The following is a 23,438-nucleotide window of genomic DNA, read 5'->3' as shown; positions in this document are numbered from 1 at the left end:
TAAAGAGTACAGTCTAGACCTGCTCTATACAAAAAGTGGCCTGAGATAACCTCTGTTATGATTTGGCACTATATAAATAATATTGAATTGAATTCAGTAGTACAAAGCCTGTGTAACATCTGCTTGAGCCAATGTGTGAATGACAATGTAGAAAAGTTAATGTAACTGATTTAACCACATTTAAGTTACCTACACGTTATGCATACCTGAACTATCACGACACCCTGATGGACAATTTTGTTAACTTAAATTAATTGCATTACAATTCCTTACAGTATTACATTAATTCACACTAACGCAATACGCTTAAACTTGGTCACTTGTGCCAGAAACACAAAACAAATGTCATTAACTTAATGTTGGTTAAATTTACTTTTTACTTACTTTGACTGAATAGCTACATTATTATTACATTAATGTATAGGTTAACACCCCCACAGTCTATGGTTAACACAGGTTACCAGCCTGGACCAGGTACCTTTAGCATAGCAAACCATAAGTTATCAGTTAAGCACTAGATAGCATGATAAGCTAGGTGCATCTGTAATTCATGTTAACTGTGATATTAATTGGGATGCTAATTTTGTCTAGCGAAAAACAGGCATAAAATAAAAACATACTTACTGGAAAAATTGAACAGCCACCTCCTTAGAGTGTCTTTACCTTTACACAGTGCAAATGGACACATTTCACATTGGCTACACTTTCCAGACCTGGAGACTATGTCCATTTTTAAATTCAGTCTATGGTTTAGAGCAAAACAAAAAGAGACACACAGAAAACAGCCGCCCTTCACCTATGTTTTTTTAACTTATTGACATGCTATAATAATAGCCTTCAATAGGTTTCTGCTGTATCTATACAGTAGCCTACACATGTAGAATCCACTTTCTCCTTTAATAACATGCAATTGCTAAAATAGTTTAAAAAAAATTTTTTTTTTCATGTCTGTGACATATTCAGATATAGTCTTGACACTGAAACTATAGTGAAAGTTGTCAGTTTTATGTAATGTTGCTAGTATGTTATGTAAATATCACTATCAGCAGATGTTTTCCCTGTCTATTTTTGCTGAGAACCGCATGCATCATGTGTGAAAAATTGGTGAGATGCTGAAACTCTAGATGATGTGCTGCAGCAGCAACACACGTGCCACATGCAAACTGTGTGGCTGCTCTAACCTGTTAACGTGGGTGCCGAAATGAGAAGCAAGACGCTCTGCAACTGTCATGGACACTTGACGCGGGCAGTGTGGCCCAGGTGTTAGGCCGGTGGTCACTTTGATGCTTTGTCCATTAGAGAAACCACCAGTCCCAAACCCAGATTGCAACCCTGATATGACTTTGTTTCTGTATCTGAATTGGGACTCAGTGATGTAGCTGCTGTATAAACTAACACCTGTGGAGTTCAGTCACTGATCAAGAATTCCTTAAGTTGTTACTTTAGACTGGCCTTTTCTGCCTTTGAAATATCTGCAGTTGAGCACACACACGGGATTACAGGCAATTTATACACTGAATCATTGATCTGGGTAATGTTTTTGTATCCACATGTACATCTGCAGCCCACGGAGGTCTTCAGAAATGGAAGAAGAACAGCTCAGTGGGAAATGGCAGGACACTATAGCAACATGAATTAGTTTCATGCGGTTCCAGGTTAATCCTGTTTTATCTCTTGTAGCCACAATGCCTTATACTTACTAACATCAGAGGGCAAGAAATATCATGTGTCAGGTCTGTTGAATCTTTACTACACCCTCCTGGTAAAGCCTGGATTTCCATCCACTTTAAACCAGCAAAGAAATCTTGTTTTTACCAAGACTGACAACTTACCAGAAGCGCTATTTCAGGAGCATGGGTTCTCTAACTTCTAGCCCACTAAGCAAGCATTGTGACTTGTATTATAAAGAATTAAGTAATATATTCAGGAATGGTACTACCAGCGCTCAGGATTTATCCTCTGGGACCATTTCTTTACCTATTTTCATTGGAATCCATTCAATAGTTTAGTTTCAAGATTTAAAATCAGAAAAAACAAAAAAGATATTACTTAATTTAGGTAACTTTCTTTGTTCAGATTAACTTGGGGGGCTATTTCATTTTTTGCTCTGACAATTGTTACAAGCAGCTCTCAAGCGATTATAAATTATTAATCTAAGATCTTGAACACTTTACTTCACTGTAATTCTGGAGCCAGCACTCAGTGTTAGGCTCAGTGTAGCATCAATCATTCAGCAATATACCAAGCAATTATCAAGACATCTGAGGACAGGGAGAATTTTCTATTTAGTTTCAATTCAATTTTATTGATATAGTCATAACAGAAGTGATCTCCGGGCACTTTTCATATAGAGCACTTCTCAGCTGTACAGTGTGTTTATTGCTATTTCGCAAATGATAGCATGCTAACACGCTAAGATATATTAGCACTAATTACTAATCGAGCCCCAACCATTGCTGTATACTTTTAGTCCTATTGAAAACTAAAGCCATTTCTGTTTTCACGGCTAGCTAATCCCTGCACATTTACATTATGTTTTTATCATTTCACTTTGTACAGTCTGTAGACAATAAATAATCAAGTAAACAATGCATTCTATTCAACAAATTACTGTTTGTAAAAGGGACAATTGAGTTACAGTAGCCAACTTTGGGTGGCTACTGTAACTAGTTCATTGTTATATTACTGTATAGCAGTTAGTTACACTCGTTTTCAAAAATGTAACTGGCAGAGTTTCAACAGTTCATATTCATTTGAAGTTTTTTTTAAACTAAAATAATGTATTTGTGCCATTAAGCAGTGTCCATTAGTGCAGTAAGGGTAAAGCATTCCAGGAAGCAATCAGTTATGTAAAATGGAATGAGAAAATGCCAACATTCCCAGGTATAGTCTGGCTTGTTTATAGTTATTTTGCCACACTTGTAACATTTTGTGAGCCGAAACTGGTCCCAGAACACAAGTATAATAACTGAATACAACAGGGAGAAGTTAATATACATACCCTAATAGAAAAGTTTAACACAGAATGAAAAAGTCACTTCATTTTGTCCGTGTGCAAGCTAAATGTACCAGTGTTTTTGTCAGTGCATTTTGTCATTGATTGGCGCAGTCTTGCAGCTCTGAATGGGCTCAGAAACCTTTTTTTTTCTCAGAGGTACTATTACTCAGGCACATTTTATTCATATTTTAAAAAGAAAGCTGATGATTCAATCAGCCTTTCCTCATGAGCCAGTATCAAACAGAAATAGTCCAATAGTGGAAACTTTGTTGTGAAAGGAAGTGATTTACAAGTGATTACACATATGCAAAGGTGAATCAAGCACTTCCAAAAGTCAAGGGCTCTCACTCAGGTACATGGTACAGTTGTGTGTAGGTGTTCACATGAAAAAGACTGAAGCTACTAGAAAGAAGTGCAGTCACACTCTTCCTCAATGTCTCTCAGAACTTTTTTATTTCCCATGCATAGTTTGGACAAGAGTGTAGTGGAACTAAAATGAAATCAAAATTATGGAAATAAAAGTTTTGACACTCGCACATCTGAGAAATCATTAACAAAACATGTTTGAAAAAGTTTTAGCGAGGGATAAAATTCAGAAGGTTCTTCAAGGTACAACAAAGTTCTTCAAGGTAGAACAATGATGCATTCTGGATGGGGAAAAGTGCTGTATAACATAAATACATTACAAAAAAAACTAAAAACTAGATTCAGCACATTTTTATACAACACAGTGCAACAAAAAAGGGGTAAATTCAAAGGATGATATTACAGCACTCAGTTGCTCAACTTGTGACTAGTAGACATGACTCTGTCTTTCTCCTGGTTCTTCTCTCTGCTTTTAAGAACTGAGAGAAATAGACCAACACAATTGTAAACACTTAGTAGGAAGATGTGCCTGGTAAAATGCTGCTCCAAACTATAGCAGAGCAGAAACCAACAAGGAATTTTGAATTTATGTTAAGAAATCCTCCGCTTTTACATTTAGTTTTCAGTTTTGGGAAAAGAGATATGGGGCTAACATTAATCGATTGATGACGAGTTCACCTAAGAAGGTTTGGGGAGTTACTCATAACATGCAAACGGGGACAGGTGGTGTCAAAACGGTACAGCAAATGCCTTTGATAAAATAAATAATGTGATCACTTGTGCACTTGTAAAAAATATGTTTTAACATTTGACATAATTTTCCATCTTAGAATATCTGCAGAGGTTGATGCTACTGTCCATATTCTTAGGTTTGTTAGGCGAAGTAGCAGTAAACTAAATGAAATTACAATTTCCCCCTAACTGAATCTTTTTTTTTTTTTTTTTGATCTAGCTAAAAATCTGATTTCTTTAAAACTGCACTAATTGATATTTTGGTTTTATGGACTGCATTTTTACTGTTTTGGTTCAATCTCATGTGTCTCATGACCCATCTTACTAGCAACAGTGGGCAAAAAGATAATACACTGTAAGCTACATTCCCTTCACCAAACAACAAATAGGCAAAGTTAGCTGCCAACAGGTGAACATAGCAAAAGGACAATTTAGCTAGTAAAGAGGCAAATGTTTTTTTTATGAAGTCGGTGAACAACAAAACAGAACTAAAAAGGTGAATATTCTTCTTGCATCTTTTGAGTTTACAAAAATACAACTGGAATCAAATGAATGCTAATCTTGCTGTGTAAATAAGAAATGATTTTAGCTCCATTTGCCATAACAACTTAATACGGTGATAATATGTCAATGTTTTGTTTACAGCTTGTTCTGCCCCTTAGTGGCCAAAAAATACATCAATTGATGCAGCTTTTACAGGTGACATTATGACAATATTCCTCCCATCCACTGCTGACAAGAGATGTGAAAACTCTGATTAGGGTATGTGTGGGTCTTTCAATGCTATAACTGAATTAACAGAGGTCGGCATCTGTCCTGTGTTTGTAGGTTTACAGTTAGACTGATATAAGCATTTTATCAAAAATGCCTAATACTGTAGCAGGTGGTCCATGTCCTCCAATGCTGACAAGAAAAAACCCTTCAGAATGAGAGGATGGGCCTCAGAACTTGCAATTAAACTTTCTCAGCTGCTATCAAAGCTAATTCTTTTTTATAAGTTTGGAGTTTTAGTGTATAATTAAGGTGCAAGGCTGTTATAGATGATCCTGTACACTGACAAGGGTAAAATCCTCAGGGAAATGTTTATTTTTGAGAATTTGAGGGAGGAAAATTACCAAATTTGTAATAAATTCAGCATCTGGATGCAATATTGGCTATTCGCACCTTCAGTTAAAATTACTTAAGATGAGCTTTACATTGGTAGATTTGCATCAATATTGGAAAATAATTATTTCACAGTTCTAGCTAACACTGTATTGCAACTCCAAAAGCAGCATGGGAAAATGTGGCGTAAACTGTGTGTTTGAGTATGTGTGCATGAGTGAGAGAGCAACAAAGTGAAAGAGGAAAAGCCTCTCTATCACACACACCATGGGCCACGATAAGTGGTTATTACATATGTGCTTACTCTACTGCGTGAGGTGTTATTCTAAGATGTGATTATTCCCTGCTATGCCTTCACTGCCGGACAGAAATACAATCATTAAAAATAACATCTTTTAAGATGTGTCTAAGATACCAAAGCATTGATGTGTTTTTTGTATCACTTAGTATACATCTGAAATAGCAGTTTGCAGCAAAGGATGTAAAGCTGTGTGGCCTTAAAGGTCATACTTTGCATGGTATGGAGGTTGGTAACTAAAGATACACTTTTGATTGAAAATTTGTATTTTGTGTACCCCAAAATCTGGGAAGCTACACCATTCTCCCCAAAGTATAAATGCAACAGTATCAGAAGCGCTCTCTTCAAACTTTCTGATGTGAAAAGCTGTAAGTGAGGAAGTTGTTCTAATCATATTGCTAATCAGCAAGGTACAAGAGGAGATAAAAAATAAACATGTCACTGGTTTTCAGACCTTACCATCAATTAAAGACTACATAAACAGAACACAATATGTTAATGTGATAACAGTGATAAGTTCAGTGTGATCAGAGTGATTACTGTGAAAAGATATTACATATCTACATTTAGAAAATACACTTCAACAGAGCCAGATCCAAACAGTTCCTTCCAACAGTATGAAAAATATACAAATAAAAAATACAAATACTTTCAGACACTAGGTAGGTAGTTTTTTGTTGACATGAAATCAGTGAGGACTAGAAGATAAATATTTCACATTTTTGTCTCCCTTGTGTTTTAAAGAGAAAATAAAAATTTGTGTTTATGAAAGAAAGGAAAAACTGTCCATTTTGAAATATTATCCTTCAGTAATTAGTAACATTGTGATAACACATCTGTTTTTCAGCTAAAAACACTTTAGCTTCTCTAGTAAGCAAAAAAGAGCCAGTGTTGAAACCAAAAGCATTATAGAATTATTTTTTTCAGACATCATACACTATGCACAGATAATAAAAAAATTAACAATGATCAAGTCTTTTCCATACAAGAGAAATTATGCCTCCGTTTAGGTCAGGAACATCAAGAGCTTAGGAAAAGACCAGAGATTCATTATAATGAGCATCATCATTACTGTATGATCATCAGTCAGAAATGCCTCCAACAGTCAGAATCTAATTACTACCATTATAAACTCAGTTCAACATAGAGACAGAAAAGAGGTTGCTGACATACATATTTTAACACCCCATAATGCAACATACTGTGACGCCTGGGAGTGGTAGATGTTGAATTGGTTATGAAGACAGAGTGATCTAGGGACGACTGCACACCATTGTGGGCACGTATCATCCATCTCAGCTTTTAGTGTAATGCAAACTTTGACCCATATAAGGAGGAATATTAGTTACTGTATGTTAGTAACACCACCTGCAAATTCTGCTCTGGAGCAGCTGGGCATCAGGCCGTGCCAGGTGAGTAACAGTCATTTACTGTCATTTATAGTCATGCCAGCTGAGCGCCATTTTGGCACCCATGTGGGAGGACTGGCACAAAGGGACAATGGAGCTTCTTGGAACTTATTGAAGGTAAGCCTCCACTCAGAAAGATAAAGGAAAGGAAAGAGGGAGAGGAAGAAGAGAATTACTCAGCTCACTTGACATGTTCGGCACTGTGGGAGGAGCAGTAGTATTTCTTATGAGCTATGAAAGTGGAGAGGCTGCTGAACTTGATGTTACACAGCCGACAGAAGCGGGAGTTACCGTTCTGGACAGGGGAAATCACTTTGGTTTTAGGGCCAGGGATTGGGCCAGGTTGGGGTGTGGGGATGGGATTGGAAGCCACAGTAGCGGCAACCTTGTCTGGAAGCTGGGATGATCCCACCATCTCCCCTACGACCTCAGGCAAAGGTGAAAAAGTCAGAGAGGGACCCGTTGCGGGGGACACAGGCAGAGGTGAGCCAGCTGAAGGTGATCCACCCCTAGATGAAGGGCTGCCATTTACTAGTGGGGAAACGGGAGAAGTTGTTCCGCTCCTGGTCTGCCCATTGATGCTTTCTCTGGGAAGTTGGGATACCAGTCTGGGCTGGCTGTTTGGGGATGTGGATGTGGTTGCAGCAGTGCCATCACTGGGACTAAGGCTGGGGCTGTGGCTGACTGCACTGCCTGGCTGGGGTAGGGCCTCCTGGAGGGGCTGAATGGTTACAACAAGGCTGTGGGTAGTCTTGAAATGCTCCATCAGGTCACAGGCAATAGGCCTGTTAGGACAGTATGGGCAGACCACCTGTCGGGGACTGGTACCTGTGCCTTTGGCTCCAGCTCCTGGGCTGGCTGCAAGTGTGGTGGTTGTATGAGGAGGGGATGTCGGATCAGTGCCAGGTAAGCTAGAGGGATGAGGACTGGATGATGTACCTTGAGCCTGGGCAATCCATTCAGCGGGGAGAGCTTTAGCCTCCATTGGGTGCAAAAGATCTGGGCGCTCCTGCTGAGGCCTGCTTTTGGGAGAGGTAGAGGCTGATCTCTTGAGCCTGTGAAGCTGCTCCAAGGTGTGGGGCTGGAGTGTGGTGGCAGGGCAATAGTATGTTTTATGAGCCAGGTAGTTCTCAATGCTGTTGAAGCTGATACTGCAGGCGGTGCACTTGTGATAGTCTGTAAGAGGCAGGACAGGGAGACTACTGCTACTGCTGTGCCGTGGAACATCTTTCAGACGGGGCCTCTTGCTCAGGTCGATTGGGCCATCTCCCTCAGGGCTGGAGCCACCTGCCGCACTGGGAGAAACTTCTTGCTTAACTGCCAAGCCAAGAACGGAGGGAGATGGTGCAGAGGCAGCAGCAGTGGCAGCAGCGGCAGCAGCAGCATTAGCTAAAGCTTCAGTTTTGGCCATGTGAATCTCGTACATCTTCTTCCGCTTACGTGTGCGGATGGGCTGGGGAAGGAAGTTAGCTGCAGTGGTTGCCTTGGCCATATGTACGGCTCGCTGGTTGGATGGGTCATGGCGGGACGCGCAATAGAAGCGCTTGTGAACAGTGTAGTTGTCATGACGGCTGAAGCGGATGTTGCAGGCCTCGCAGAAGGTTCTATTGGGATCATCTTCTAGGTCTTCGGCAGATCCACTAGCAGGACTCTGGCTGCCTTCGCTTGTTCTTCCTCCTCCACCGCCTCCACCCACACTTGCACCTCCGCCTTCCCCTTCAGAAGAGGATGACATTCCCTCTCTCCCTACAGGGGTTTCTGTCCTCACTTCCATCACTCTCCTTGATTCTGTTGCTCCAATCGCAGCAGGAGAGTCAGAGTCAGCAGGAGAAGCAGAGGCTGCTCTACTTACTGCTTCACCCTGTGGAGAGGCAGACGCGCCATGTGCCGCACTGGAAGGCACCGGGGCTGGCGCAGCATCCCTTGTCAATCCAGGGCCTGAAGCTGAGGTTACACCTTCTGCTTGGTGCCTACTTGAACAGTACAGCCTCTTATGTGCATAGAAGTTGTTGATGTTGTTGAAGGTGATATCACACTCAAAGCAGGTGGCTCCTTTGTGAGGTGGAGTGGCTGCGGCTGTAGGTGCGATCAGTCCAGAGGAGAAGAAGGCCGCTGGGTTGTTCTGAGGAACTGCCTGGCCCTGTTTCAGACGGCTGTGGACCATCTCTGACATTTTAGCCAGTATCTCCGAAGCCTGAGGCAAAATGGCTGCCTCAGGGTTAAACATGTACTGAGGCAAAAACATTGCTCCTCCTTGAAGAACTGACTCCGTACCTCCCACATGGGCAGGGCTAGAACCAGGGGTAGGACTAGTTGGTTCTGCCTTTACAGTTGTGGTTGCAGAACTCTTTGGAGAGTCTGATGAGGTGGCAGTTTGCCCCTCCTTTGTCTTCCTTCTTGCTTCTTGATCCCCCTCCTCTCCACCAACTTCCTCCTCCTCTCCATCCTCCTTAATCTCCATTTGCTGCACTTCTATCTCTGAGTCTGAATGAGGTTCCTCTTTGATCTTTAGGTCAGTGGTTGGGGCATCAGAGGGACTATAGTCCCGGGGTGTGGCTGAACTACCATTTGCGCCTGGGCTGGATGAGTCTGGCTTAGGGACACTGGCAAGGGGCTCCCTCTCATGTGGGGACAGCTGGAGCTGGGGGGGGTCAACTAATGATGGGGTAATATGGCGAGGGGTGGGGCTCCTTTCAGCCGGGACTCTGACCTCTAGATGGGTTCGTACATGCTGCTGGAGCTGGGCAGGGGAGTCAGAGTTGTGACCGCACACTTGACACTTCAGCACCACACCAGAGTCTCCTGGACTGAGACCTGAAGAAGAGAGTCAAGATTAGTGAACTATAAAGCTGGGCAGTTACTGATCTTGTACATTTTGTGAACTCACACTAAATGTTTATATGCACGGCAAGAACCTACAAATTTTCTGCTCACATTTTACAGGTCTCAATTGACCTGCCAAGATGTGAAGCTCACACTAAACGAAAGAATGGAACCCCTGGTCAGATTTGTTCAATGACATTTGTACAGTGTCTGCTGGGCTTATCAGTATCTTACATTTGAATCAATTTAGAATGGCAAAATTCAGAACAATGTGTCTGGTCCAGATTGAAGTTGTAAAAATGGGAATTGATGGGATTTGATCTGCAGTCTTGAAATTGAAATCCAAATAATAAGAACTCACTCTCATGTTGAATATCGGTTGTCACAAATGATGGTATGACTTACCAGTGGACAGGGGCAGCTTGGGAAGGCCTGGCCCTGGGGAGTAGACCTCACTGCGAGATCCAGGCTGGCAAACCATGTGGCTGGTGACCAGATGGCTGTAGAGGATGTCCCTTGTGGTGGAGACAAAGCCACAGCCATGACACAGCCCATTCAGTGTGTCCGTGTGGACCTTAAGGTGGCGCTCACAGTTTGCTTTAGTGGTGAAGGCTGACAGACAGATGAGACATATAAATGGACGTTCACCTATCAGACAGGACAGAGAGGGACAGTAAATTAGAGGGACAAACAGTGAGCTCATTTACCACACGACCAAATGAACTGGTTGTACCAGAAGACCTAATAAACTGGCTGATGAAGGCACACAAGTATCTTCAAATTAGAACCCAATGTTCTCACCCTTTGTCTGTTTGGCATACATATAAATCTTGCTCTCACCACTGTGTGTGCGCATGTGGATCTCTAGGGAGCTGGCGCTGGGGCAGCTCTTGTTGCACTGTGGAAAGGGGCAGATGCGTTCATTGGGATAGGACTCCTTGGGCTTGTCTTGTGGTGGGGACGAGGCTGTGGCCGGCTGCTTCTGACGGCTGGCACAGTAGTACATAAGGTGGGCCTGTAGGTTCCTCTCACTACGGTACCAGATCCCACAGTCCTTGCATGGGAAAATGTCCTCTGATAGCCAGCAGAACATAAATTTAGAGTTAGTTAACTAAAAAGAAACACAGCAAGTCAGTATGGTTTGAGCTACTTGCTGTAGAGGTTAAAAATGTCACGCTCAAACAAAGACAAAAAAGGGGGAAGCTGGGATGCCAAAAGTAAAGTCCAAAGCACAAATAAAATCATTTAGATATTTCCTCCTATTTCCTTTTAGTGCTAAATTTGGGTCTAATTTTAATCTGAGTCTTTACCTGTACACTTACCAAGAAACCATTTTTCAGATGTCACCCTACAGCTCTAATAGGTCGAGTAAGAATTCATGTTCGCCACATACACACCCACCAACATGGACACACACACTCACACCATTGCTATGAGTATTCAAGGCAACAGTGCATAAAGGCTATGGGAACAATAATTATCATACATCTTACAATTTAGAGTTATTTTTGACAAAATCCATGTATTTGCTGCAGTGTTACTAGATCTAGGAATGTGTAATCATACAGCATGATTACCAATGGTCACAGCAAATGTGTTTGCATATGTGTTTTTGGGCATCAGTCATAGACATTAGCACAGGACATGGCTAGTAGCAAACTTTGAGTAGGAGTGGTGGTGGTGGTGATGGGGGGGGGGGGCGCTACTCTGCTGGCTGTTAAAGAGCTGCAGTGTCATCTTGTGGCCAAAGAAAACATTACAAGTTTAAGTCAAATTACAATTAAAATAACAATAAATTATGGCCTACATGCACCAGCTAATATTGCAGTGATCAGAATAACAGGACATATATCTCTTTTTTGTACATTTTAAATACATACTCTTAAGGAATTATCATCTTCTTTGCATTTCCAATATACTGTTGGTGTTGCTAGTACCTTTGATAACACTTTATCCCACATAGATTATTTGAATTGTAATCCATTCGACTCCAATAGAAAACTTTGTCAGCCAAATTAGAGCTGATTTGAAATTATATGCTGTACTTTATTGTACAAACAATAAAACAGCTATACTTCCAACAAACTGAATACCTATTTTCGTGCCTTAAATACAACACTTACTATTGACGACGGCAGTAGCCAAAATGGCAGCCATGCCAGCTTGCTGTGGGAGGAGCTGAATGTCTGATCGTAATGCCGCCGGGTACAGTGGCTCCTCCTTGACCACAAATTGTTTCTGGGTGACAATGCTGAGTGGAGGAGAGAGCTGGGCCAGTGGGGAGGAGGAGGTGCCTGGAGTAGGTGACAGGGAAGCTAGGAGCCTTTCACCCGCTGCAAGCTCTTTGGTCACCTTACAGAACAACTCCTCACCTGAAAATACACAGGTTCTGGTCACAAAACAGAAGTTTGTTTTTTGTTGTTGTCTAGGAATAATAAAATCGTCATCCCTAGTTTGGTAAGATATGGAAATACTGAACTTTTCTTTTTCATACCTGTTTAAAATATCCTGAATTTAATATACTGTATTTTGGGGTGGTATTTGCCTCGATATTAGAGTCATTTTGACTTGTCGTAGCAGGAAACGCATATGTGGAACTAATATCATTAATAATGACTCGATTCAATTCAAGTGTCCCATAAGTCCACAACAGCAAATTCCTGGAACTGACACATCTGCTGGGGTGGAAAGAGTACTGGGTTACATTACATAGTTAGTGTGTTACACTTTTAAAAGGGGGAAGGGGAGGGCTTAAAAATGTTATATGGTGATAATAATGATATATGATAAAATTATTTGATTAAAAAATATTTTTAGGCTACCAGGCATATAGGTATTGGTATTTCATTGCATATACACTGTTCCCAGGCAAGAATTGCACCGAAAGCAACCTATAAATTACAGTGAGTCACTTTGCATCCTTTGCACACAACTAATAATTACAAATATAAACTCAGTTGGCAGTTTTTTAAGTTCATCTAACTAAAACTAAAGCAGTCTAATACAACAGTCCTGCAATAAATCCTCCTTCATAAAGGTTAAAATGTTCAGTTTTTATTAAAATTGTTTTAAAGGGGTGTTGATTGGTATGATCATTTTGGAAGATGTAGTGTTTGTCCTGTTGAGCTGGATTGCATTATACAGAGAGGTATTTCTGTTATTTAACTGACCTTCATTGAAATAAATGGAATGGACAACATAATTGACACCCACCACGGTGGGTGTCCATAGACTTTATGTAGCAATATTAAGATACATAAATGAAATAGCCTGCCACCTCTTATAGAATTAACAGTAGTATAAAGCACCAGAAAAGCGGAGATGTATAAACAACATAAACTCCATCTGAACGTCACCCTGTGAATCTTGTGCTCTGCAAAGTCCTCCACAATCTCCTCTAAATCCCATTTAGTTAGTTAATTTGCAATGCAACCAGTCCACTCAGCCTCTATGGTCACACTGCTCCTCCAAGTTTTCAAACACTGAGCTGAATGAGTTCTGCAGTCAAAACACGAATTATGAAAAACAGTATATAGGTGTTGCACACTTCATTGACGGTAGAACTGAACGTAGAAATCACATCTGAAGGGTCACTTTCAATATTTTAGCATTTAGTTAGATCCAGCATGCACCCTTTGGTCACACAGCACGGCAGATGTGTTGGATTTGGGACACTTGCAGTGGTTGCCAGGCTGTGCATTAAATATGTGATTAATTAAGGGAGATGTAACCGTTTTTTTTAATCTATGAAGAGGTAATGCTAATCTTAACCATGGCTGCATAATGACACCGTCCTTAATTTTATTACATAGTTAGAGACGCCCCACGTGCCAACACACCCCTTGCACTCCTCACAGCCAATGACTTTCGTTCATTGAATGTAAACATGGAGAACATTTATGTAGACTGTAGGCTGAGAGCAGCTCTTCCCTGAACATGAGGCTCTGCCCTCCAGCGGCCTCAGACCATGATGCTATCTGGAAAACTGAACTCTCTCCCCCACCTTAAACAATGATTTGGAGCAAGGTATTAACTCCTGAGCTAGTGTGGTGGAATGGATCAGAGACTATTATTGTTCAGACTGGATTTGTACTGGGCAATGAAAATATTGATGTATACACTGAGACATTTAAAGCAGCCAGCACATTTTATGATTGGTTTACAAAAATATACTACACATGATAAAGAGCCATATTTGTGTTCTCTGCTCTTACATAAAAACTTACCTTGGCTGTAGATGGTACAGTTGGCAGCTGACATGTCAGAGGTCAGGGGGAGCTGACTAATCCAACAATCTGGATCTTCACAGACAAGGGTCAACTTAGAGTTCTGCACACAAACACACACAGAAAGAAGGAGATGAGCAATGAACGTAACCTTTCATTGGTCAGACTCAAAGTAACAGCTAGATTACACAGTATATGTTGAAGTAGAGCGTGTATCACAATACAAATGTATGAAATACGTTGCACAGTTACATTAAAGGTCTACTGCTCAATTTAGAATAAAGGTTTTTGCTTTTACTATTAATAGCAAAATTTTACTGTTAATAGCAAAAATGTAAAACAATGGGCTCCAGCTTATCAAATGTGAGGATTTGCTACTTTTATATCATTGTAAATTGTAAAATATAATACAATAAAAGCTGTGATGACATTTTTCACAGATTCTTGGATCAACCCTTTAACACTCACCCATGCCTAAATTCAAACAAATGAGCTACGCACAAATTGTATTCGGCCTTGCACTGTGTCTGAATTATTTTTACTTCAGGACATTATCTTTGAAAATGAATACTGTGGCCAAAAGGACAAGAGTCCAGTCTGATGATACATGCATTACATATTCATATTCATAGAATTTTTCATAGTGCTCGGAGTTTGTGAAAGCTTTACATAGAGTTTTACATGCTAGCATCCCACAGCTGGAACCTCACACACTGTCACTCACTTCTTAACTGCTACCCCATGGGTTCACATGTTTCTCTAAACTCTGCCTTTTTATCCACAACAGTGTTTCAAATGAAACAAAGATAATTAAATAAGAAAGATGCTCTTCAAATATAAGTCATTGTTACTTTCAAGTGTTAACTCTATAACTGCGCTGCTTTATAATATGCAGAACGTGAGATAATCACAAAAATCCAAGCATTAATTGTTGTCAATTGAGAATACACAGTCACATGGTACTGTCCAGTCTGTGGCCAGTGGTAAACACTGTTTATAAAAAGATTGCCACTGAGCAGAGGATGATTACAAACCAAGATGGAAATGAGGAAATTGGGGAGCACGGGCTGAACAAAGCCACACAGTAAATAAAGGAGATGAAAGAGAATGAGATGCTTCCTTCATTCTGTCCTATCCTTCTCTCTTCTTACTGTCTTCCCAAGCCATCCCATCTCATAAAAGCAGAGGAGAGACCCTGGGGGACAGTGAGAGAAGTAAAGGAAGAGAAAGATCTGATGAGGTATAGAGGCTGCTATTCAGACAGCTGCCATAATAAGATCCACAGTGGATACACTGGACAAAGAGTGGAGAGTCAGAATAAAGTGTCCTATTGGTATGAGAGAGAGAGAGAGAGAGAGAGAGAGAGAGGGAGAGGGAGGGAGGAAGCAGGAGGGAGAAAAACACACAGACACACACAGAGTACAATCTTGTCTTTGTCAATGTGAGGCTCCAGGAGCATTCTCTCTGACAATCACTTCCAGGACACAGGCTTAACCCATGTCTCCATTACACACACAAACACACACAATTTTTTTCAGTACCACACTATGCCACTTTGACCTCATAGCAAATTATTTTTACTGCAACATTGCATAGAATGTCAGCTTTAAACATCTTATCTTGTTCAAAAAACAGATATCAGACAAATTAGACATCAACTCATCCAATAATCTCTTAATTAGCACAGTGTCTCAGTGAGCTGGTGTGATGTCTGGGTTGCAGGGAATTCTGGGAGCATCATGAATACAGGGGAACATACTGATGTACAGTGGGGTCCAACTGTATATAAAGCTAATGCTGAATGTCCGCACACAGGAGAAACCAAACCCAATGTACATTATTTTCATCAGACGCACTGAAAAGCTAAGCTGCCAAAGCTGCTGGGATAACCACCTACCTGCCCTGCAGATAAAAATGAGCGAAAAATAAAAAAAAAAATAAAATAAAAATTTAAAAGCCATTGCTTTTAAAAAGCAATGGCTGTGAAAAAGATAAGTAATGTACTGTATATTTGTGCTTCTGTTGTTATAACTTCTAACAGCCAAGATAAATGTGAATAAAAAAGGGCTTCTTTCCTTCTTCCTCTAGAAACTATAAAGTATGGCTCAGCTAGTCAGTTCTTTCTCTGACTTTATGTATAGGAAAAAACGTATAACTGATAGTTACAGTGTATTCAACATTTTAAAAAGGGAATACACACTTAAAATGTCCTATCCATTCCACTATGTGAGGGCAGCACAGTATTGTTCAGTCGTTCTTTGATGCAGTATTCTTCACTCTCCACCAGGAGGCAGCATTCCCTCAGCAGAGTCGTCCACAAGGGTCAAAGCTCACATGATAGGATATCCTGCTTGTCAAGTGTTTTTTCTGCTGCATTCAAAAGTGCATAGTTTATTAAGGCTCCCACTGTGGTCCTGGTGTTACATTCCATTACATTTTTTGTGTATATCAATTTGAAATTACACTTTCCAGCCCAAAAGTGTTATTTATTACTGATTTTTTAAATAGTGCATTTTAAAGGTCTGTTTTACACACTTCAACTAAGCTTATATGTAAATATAATATATAATATGAATATTCCCTGTCTGGAAACGAAATTCTAAGAATTAAATATTCTAGGAATGGCATGACCAATGAGATCCTTTTTAAAATCTTTAAAGTTTCTTATTTCCTTCCTTAATTTCCTTATTATTGCTTTCTATTGTAGTTTTACAGTGATTATTATTCCCTTTTGTTAAAAGTACTGCAGTTTTTAAAGACAGGCTGATCAGTGTGAAAATGAACCTCCAAGTGAGTGATACAGGGATCTACCTGGATTGTGGGATGAAAACGGAGCACTGGACAGTGTGATGTCATGGAAAGCCACTGCGAGCCCAGAACGGGAAGTGTGTTTCATATAAACTTGCACATTTCATGCATTTGGCCAAAAAAAGGATTATCTAGACTGATAAGTATTCTCATTGCACATGTATCTGACCTTCATTCTTTCCATCTGTAATAAATTGCCAAAAACCTGGTTCCACTCCCAGTCAGCTCTTCCCTAAAAGCCCTTCATTAGACAATTACAATATACACAGAGTAAATACCACCATATTTTAGGTTTAGAACATTTTAATCTGCATCTGCATTAAATACTGGTACAGAATTGTTCATCTGTGCAATGGTTTGTGACTGATTACAACACACAGTACAGTTTTAAATTGTTGGATGTATATGATTGTATTAACTGTTCTAGGTAGCAATAGGTTTCCGTTCACTTCTGTACATTATCAAAATCTATTAGTAGATTCTTGAAATTTACTTGAGTGATGCAGTCCCAAATCTAATCTGCATTTTTGTCAGAGTTACATCATTTCTTGGTATTGCAATGCGGACTTTTTAAATCATTGGGATGTAAGGTGTTTGTAATTTGAATGAAGTAGGATAGATGTGGTCCCGACGTGAGAGTTGGAACACCCAACACAAGGAAGGGAGAAATAACATTCCCGCCACACAAAAACATCTTAATTTTTTCTGTGTTTTACCTCTTCAGGACACTAAAAGCATATTAAAATGAAAAAATTAAAATGAAACTCTAACTCATTCCCTAGTTACTCATAGCTCATCGAAAAGTTCTGGCAAGCAGTTGCAAGTACACATTTCTTGGCTATATTGGAGTCACAGCAATAGGTTAGGAATGAATGCTAAAACATGCAAAACCATTGGTATGGTCCTTAAATGGCCAAACTTTCCATCAAATTTAATTGAACGCAGTTAAAACATCACTGGTGTAGATTTTTTTTTTAAAGAAAAAAAATGTTAAAATCTTATGTCCCTAATCTGCACCCTGCCACTCCATAAGATGTCTGTTTACTTGGGGTAAAACAAATTTACTTAATTGGTGTATACTTTACAGCCAGAGTTGAAACTTGAAATACCTGAGGAAGATGGAAATTGTCCGTGGGATGGCTTGGGAAGACAGTAAGAAGAGAGAAGGATAGGACAGAATGAAGGAAGCATCTCATTCTGTTATATATAAGACTGAGGCAGAGCGTATTGTATTTCATGGAGAACTCGCGCTGATGTGGAGATACGGCTGCCTTTGTTTTAATTTGTAACCCAATGCTGGAGCCGTCTGAGCTGTAAGTACTGTTAATTTGTTTCAGACTAATTCATCATGGCCACAGCTTTGGAATTCACCATGATAGGGCAATGGGGAGAGCTCAATAGCGCACAAGTCTCTCTCTCTCTGTCTCTCTCTCACATCCAAAGCAAGAGAAAAGAAAAAATACACAGGCTTGTTCTTCAAAGATCAAAAATATTAAGTAATTACTTATCATACTTAAGAGTATGATACTTTCCCGTATTTTCATATTTGAGAATTAATAACACTTTCAAGTCAATATTGTCCACTTCTCCCCGATGGAGTTTCCTCTCAGCTACGTCAACGTGTTTTTATTAATGGTGAAGTCATATTTTTACTGTCCTCAAGGAAACAAAAAACATAATATACAGTATCTCACAGATCTTGTGAAATATCATGCATAATTTCCCTTTATTGTTCATATCTGATCTCTGACCACAGAAATCATTCCAGTGTTACATGGCAGATAAATGGCTCTGCACACTTGAAACTCAAAAACACACACACAACATAACTTCACATGCTATAATGAGAATCGAAGAGGCAAAGGTCCAGATAGCACTTTGAGTGTGTGTCTATTTGTACAGAGATGCCACTAGATGGTATCAAACCCTTTTCACTTCTCTTGGGCTGACATCAATCTCATTGACTCAAATGGGCCATAGTCACCGGAGGAACATATCTGGACCCACAAAAAGTCAAACTAGGGCAGCTCTGAAAAGTTTTTTGGAGCAGCCAAACAGTATATTCCTTCAAAGCTAAGTAATACTATAAATGTGAGAATTAACTATATACATGGAAAAAAACTAAACTCAGGCACATTGTTTCATGCATTAGATGTATCCGCCATTGATGTTCATACTATACCCAGCTTTTTCTGACAACAGTGCATTAATTTGTAGTGTTGCTTAAAGCATGGCTTCTTGTCATAAAACAGTTAACTGTTTCTTTAATCTGAAGAGTTCCTCTGTGATTCAGATTAGAGTTCCTCTAATCTGAGGACCTTCCTCTTTGATTTATTGATGAATATACAGTAAATGTTGGTAACTCTTATCAACCATGTTCATCTACTGTCATTTTTAGAAACTCTTTTTACACACCTGAAACTGAATGTTAAAAAAAATGCAACTGCTTAATATTGTTCGGCAAAACAAGATGTCCTCACACATTCAAATCCTGGTGTCCTACTGAGGTCATATAAATGTGATAATGGTAATGGACTGCACTTCCAGAGCACTTTTCTAGTCTGATCAACCACTCAAAGCACTTTACACTACTGCCACATTCACCCATTCACACACATATTCATACAGCACTCCTTTCTATACATACTGCGCTTTACACACACACACACACACACACACACAATACATCAGGGGCAATTTGGGGTTCAGTATCTTGCCCAAGGACACTTCAACATGCAGAGTGGAGGTGCCAGGGATCGAACCACCAACCTTCCAGTTAGTGGACGACCTGCTAAACCTCCTGAGCCACAGCCACCCCATAATATAGATAATAATGATTTGCTCATGTTAAATATCTTATATAATTTATAACAAGCTCCCCAACTTTTTCATAGATTGCTTTAACAGACAAACACTCGTTGAAAATGTGCTTGGATGTGAAGAAGGGCGTTGCACTGTCAGCTCTCACTAGATTATAAAGCATAAAAAGTAGCTAAACGTCATTATTTCTTCACAGATGTTCCCTGAGCCTATATTTAGGCTGGAGCATGGAATTTTTTTATTTTCCAACATATCATAAGTTTTTCCTCCTTACAAAAAGAGTCTAATATAAGCATTGTTGGGAGGCTACAGGTGTGAAGATGGTATGAAGTAAACAGCAACAGTTTGGAGAAAGGGAGAAGAAAAAAAGAGGGAGGACACGAAGGAGAAAAGGAAAAAGATGGCTATTTTGGACTTCAGAATTGTCATGTTCCTGCCATTTCATAAAAACAACAAGATCAACGAAGGATTTACAGGTCCGCATAGATGAAGGTGTATCAACCGCCAGCACACATTGCCGTACCTTGTCCCCTTTTCTTCCTCTTTTCTCACCCTAACTATCCGCCCAGCCCTCCATCTATCAGTGGGATGTCAGGCCTCACTGGCAGAGCTCCATCTTGGTGGAGTGCATTGCCTTAAGCCCCATCAGCCGGAGGAGAGTCTTTGAGCTACAGTCTAAGCCCCTCGCCCGGACCCTGGTCCCTTCATGAATATTAACCAGCCCCGAGCCCGGCTTTAATCTGCCTGATACCCGCACTGCTGCTGCTGAGACGATAGCGAATCTAATTATTTGGTCTGATATTAACCCCCCCACTCCCACACCCCCACTACACACACTATTTCCACCCCCAATGCCCTGTCCTCACTATAGCTGCTGTAACATTCACATGTTTGTGTCAGTGCAAACACACACCAACTGAACTCCAGAGCTACCTTCTTTTAATAAAGTCAATTCACATATAACGTTCATACACACATTCTGACACAAACAAACAAACAAACAAACAAACAAACAAACAAACAAACACACACACACACACACACACACACACACACACACACACACACACACACACACACACACACACACACACACACACACACACACACACACACACACACACACTTATACCTCTCTCACCACCAACCGCCCTCCACCTCCAGCGCAGTCTGCGACGCCCTCTCCTTATCAGGTCCAAAAACGCCCTCCTCCTATGCCGATAAAACTTGAATGCAAATGATGCCAGGCTGATTTCATTTCTTCATTTTCTTCCTCCATTCCCTCTCTCAGTATCACAATGGCTCCTCTCTCCCCCTCTCTGTCTCTGGGGAGCCAAATAGCAGTGATGAGGATGTTGATGGGGATGGGAAACGGCAAGCAGAGAACTTTCCCTCAAGTAACCCCAATGTCTAACCCCTATCTCATGTCACCTTGTGCTATACTGTATATATATACAGTATACACCACCACCACCACCCTACCCTGCAGATGAGCAGATTAAGATTTCTCTATAGCTGTCAACAGCTGCAGTTTTACTGCTACCACTGGGGAATAAGTATGTTTCAATATGCAAATCACTACTGGCAGATCTAGCACATCTATGTCTCGGTCTATACTATTTCACACGGTATGATATAATTTACACTGCTCTATAATGGTCTGAACAGGAAAGTCTAATGCTCATTAAATGCAAAGCATGCAAGTCAATAATCCATGTTAGTGCAGCATGCTTACATGCATTTAACAATACTACTCTGTCTATGGAAAGCTTTTAAAATGATCGGGGATAATACCCCATAAAAAGTGGCTTAAATGTTTAGCAGCAGGTGATATTAAAACATTTAGTACTTTATGATATAAAAGCTTTTTAACAGACTTTCTTGTATTCTTACAACTAATCATACACTCAATTCACCCTCTTCCTCAGTTCTCCCCTTTCACTCTCTCCCGTACCGCGTCCTTCCTTTTGTACACCTTAATCTCCAGTTCTCTTCCTCTCCAACTCACATTCCTACCCTTCAGTCTGCCTGCCCCTCCTTCTCCATCCTCTCTCCCCCTCTTTTCTCTCTCTGTCTCTCATTCTATCTCTCGGCTACAGGAAATGGTTTCTTCCCCAATCCAGGGGGTTGGAGGGATGTACTCAATGTCCCAAACAAAGAGGTCACTGTGAGAATCCTCCAAAAAAACAAAGAAAAGCATGGCAGATAAAAATCAGAAACCTGCTCTCATCCGCCTCTCAAACACACATATACACACTTTACCTCCAATGCACTCACGCGAAGCATTTCTCTAACATTCACCAGAGACACAAGATACTATTTTACACTGTATATTCCACTCACGAGGTACAAATAGTAGTAGTAGTAGTACATAGTAGTACAGTATGTGGCTATGGCTCAGTGAAACCTTATTCCCTCATGCAGGTGTGCTCATACACACCCGCACATATAGGTGCACAACTCAGAGAAGACGAAGACGAAAAAAATTGAGGGAGCCAGGTTTGATGAGCTGCATGCAAATGACATGTAAAAATATAAAACTGCAATACTTAAAACGGGGGCCGAGATAAGAGATTTGAAAATGAGGCACTCTTGGAAAGCGGGCTCCTGAACTGCCAGAGATGAGACTCAGAGATAGAGAGGATAGAGGTTTTCCCTCTCCTCTTCTCCTCCCCTACACCTCCTTCTATTCCCTTCCTCCTACACCCTGCAGAAGCCGCTGCAGATGACAGGGAGATGCAGATACCAACCAGTATTGCCACTGAGTGATGAACACCTCCTCCCTTTGTCTCCTTTAGCCCTCCTCCTCCATGTTTGCCTCACCTCTCTTTCAGTTCTCTTTTTTTACTCTCATAATTCTTTTTGTCTCATGTTTTGTTCCATTCGATGGACCTTTCCCTCCAATCAGGTGGAGGGTCTCAGGTCTCTTATTCCTCTTCCTTCCTGGCCTAGCTGGCTGCATTTCTGTCTATCGGTATTTTATCTTTCTTGGCGGTTTTCTCTCTCTGTAATCATTCCTCTTCTCTCCCTTTCTCAGGGTGATAGGCTCTTCTGTCAGGCTAGATAGACAGACTAATAGACAGAAAGCTACTGTCATGCTGTGGGTTAGTCAGATGACAGGCGGAAGCAAAGGTAGCCCATATGGAGCACAGTGATTCAATCCCCACAGATAAAAGCTAGCTCTCCTTAAGGCCATGATGCACAGGGTCAACATTTTGTGGCAAAACGTTGTAAAGTCCATGTTTGAAATCCCAGTGAAATATTAGTTACAGCATCTTTAGCTGTCATAATGTAATGTTATTTCAAGTGGCACAAAATAGGCAAGAGGGATAGAATCAGGGATAGAATGTTTTGGTGAATATGGAGTCACTGGACAACTACATTGATTTGAAGCAGGATACCATGCTATACATTTGTAGAGGACTCTTTACTTGCCAGACAGACACCAGTATTCACTTTGTGTTGACGCAGTAGTTGGTGTCTTTTTTCCATTTGTTTTTTTCTGTGTAATGTGCCAACATAGGCTATTCACTATTTTAGTTCACTCATTCTTGCATTCACCCTAACAGTGAATGCTTAAGGACTACCAATCACATGAGTACAAACCCGAAGTAATATGCCTTTGGCACACAATGTCTGAAAAATGTCTGAAAAATCTTTAATACTGTTGTAAGTCAGCAGAGGTTGGAGAATGTGTGCGTATGGACATGGTCCCTGATAGCCATGGTTAATGTAGGGTGCAGCAGGGGTGTTAAGTTGTCAGTATTCTTCAGCATAAGGTCCTTACCTGCATTTTAAAACAGAATGTGGAAGAAGAGGGAGAAATTAATTAAATCACATCCAGGGCACTTTTA

General features: G+C 40.6%; 1 protein-coding gene across 5 annotated transcripts in view; it reads right to left on the bottom strand.

Annotated features, from left to right (window-relative positions):
* Positions 1 to 2,417: 2,417 nt before the first annotated feature.
* Positions 2,418 to 23,438, bottom strand: part of zfpm1 (zinc finger protein, FOG family member 1) — a 118,786-nt gene continuing 97,765 nt past the window's right edge. For 3 of the 5 annotated variants that reach the window (XM_040132502.1, XM_040132503.1, XM_040132504.1), the window contains 5 exons: positions 13,957 to 14,059; positions 11,854 to 12,102; positions 10,571 to 10,804; positions 10,136 to 10,378; positions 2,418 to 9,721 (listed from right to left, as the gene is read on the bottom strand). In XM_040132502.1, coding sequence (XP_039988436.1) covers positions 7,089 to 9,721; positions 10,136 to 10,378; positions 10,571 to 10,804; positions 11,854 to 12,102; positions 13,957 to 14,059 — 3,462 coding nt within the window. In that variant the 3' untranslated portion in view covers positions 2,418 to 7,088. Of the gene's footprint in view, positions 9,722 to 10,135; positions 10,379 to 10,570; positions 10,805 to 11,853; positions 12,103 to 13,956; positions 14,060 to 20,716; positions 20,804 to 23,438 lie in introns of those variants that run through there. The other 2 variants (XM_040132505.1, XM_040132507.1) reach the window with 2 other exon arrangements.

The sequence above is a fragment of the Xiphias gladius genome, chromosome 8 (genome assembly GCF_016859285.1).
Source record: "Xiphias gladius isolate SHS-SW01 ecotype Sanya breed wild chromosome 8, ASM1685928v1, whole genome shotgun sequence".
NCBI lineage: Eukaryota > Metazoa > Chordata > Actinopteri > Istiophoriformes > Xiphiidae > Xiphias > Xiphias gladius.
This window is presented reverse-complemented; position numbering and strand designations above follow the sequence as displayed.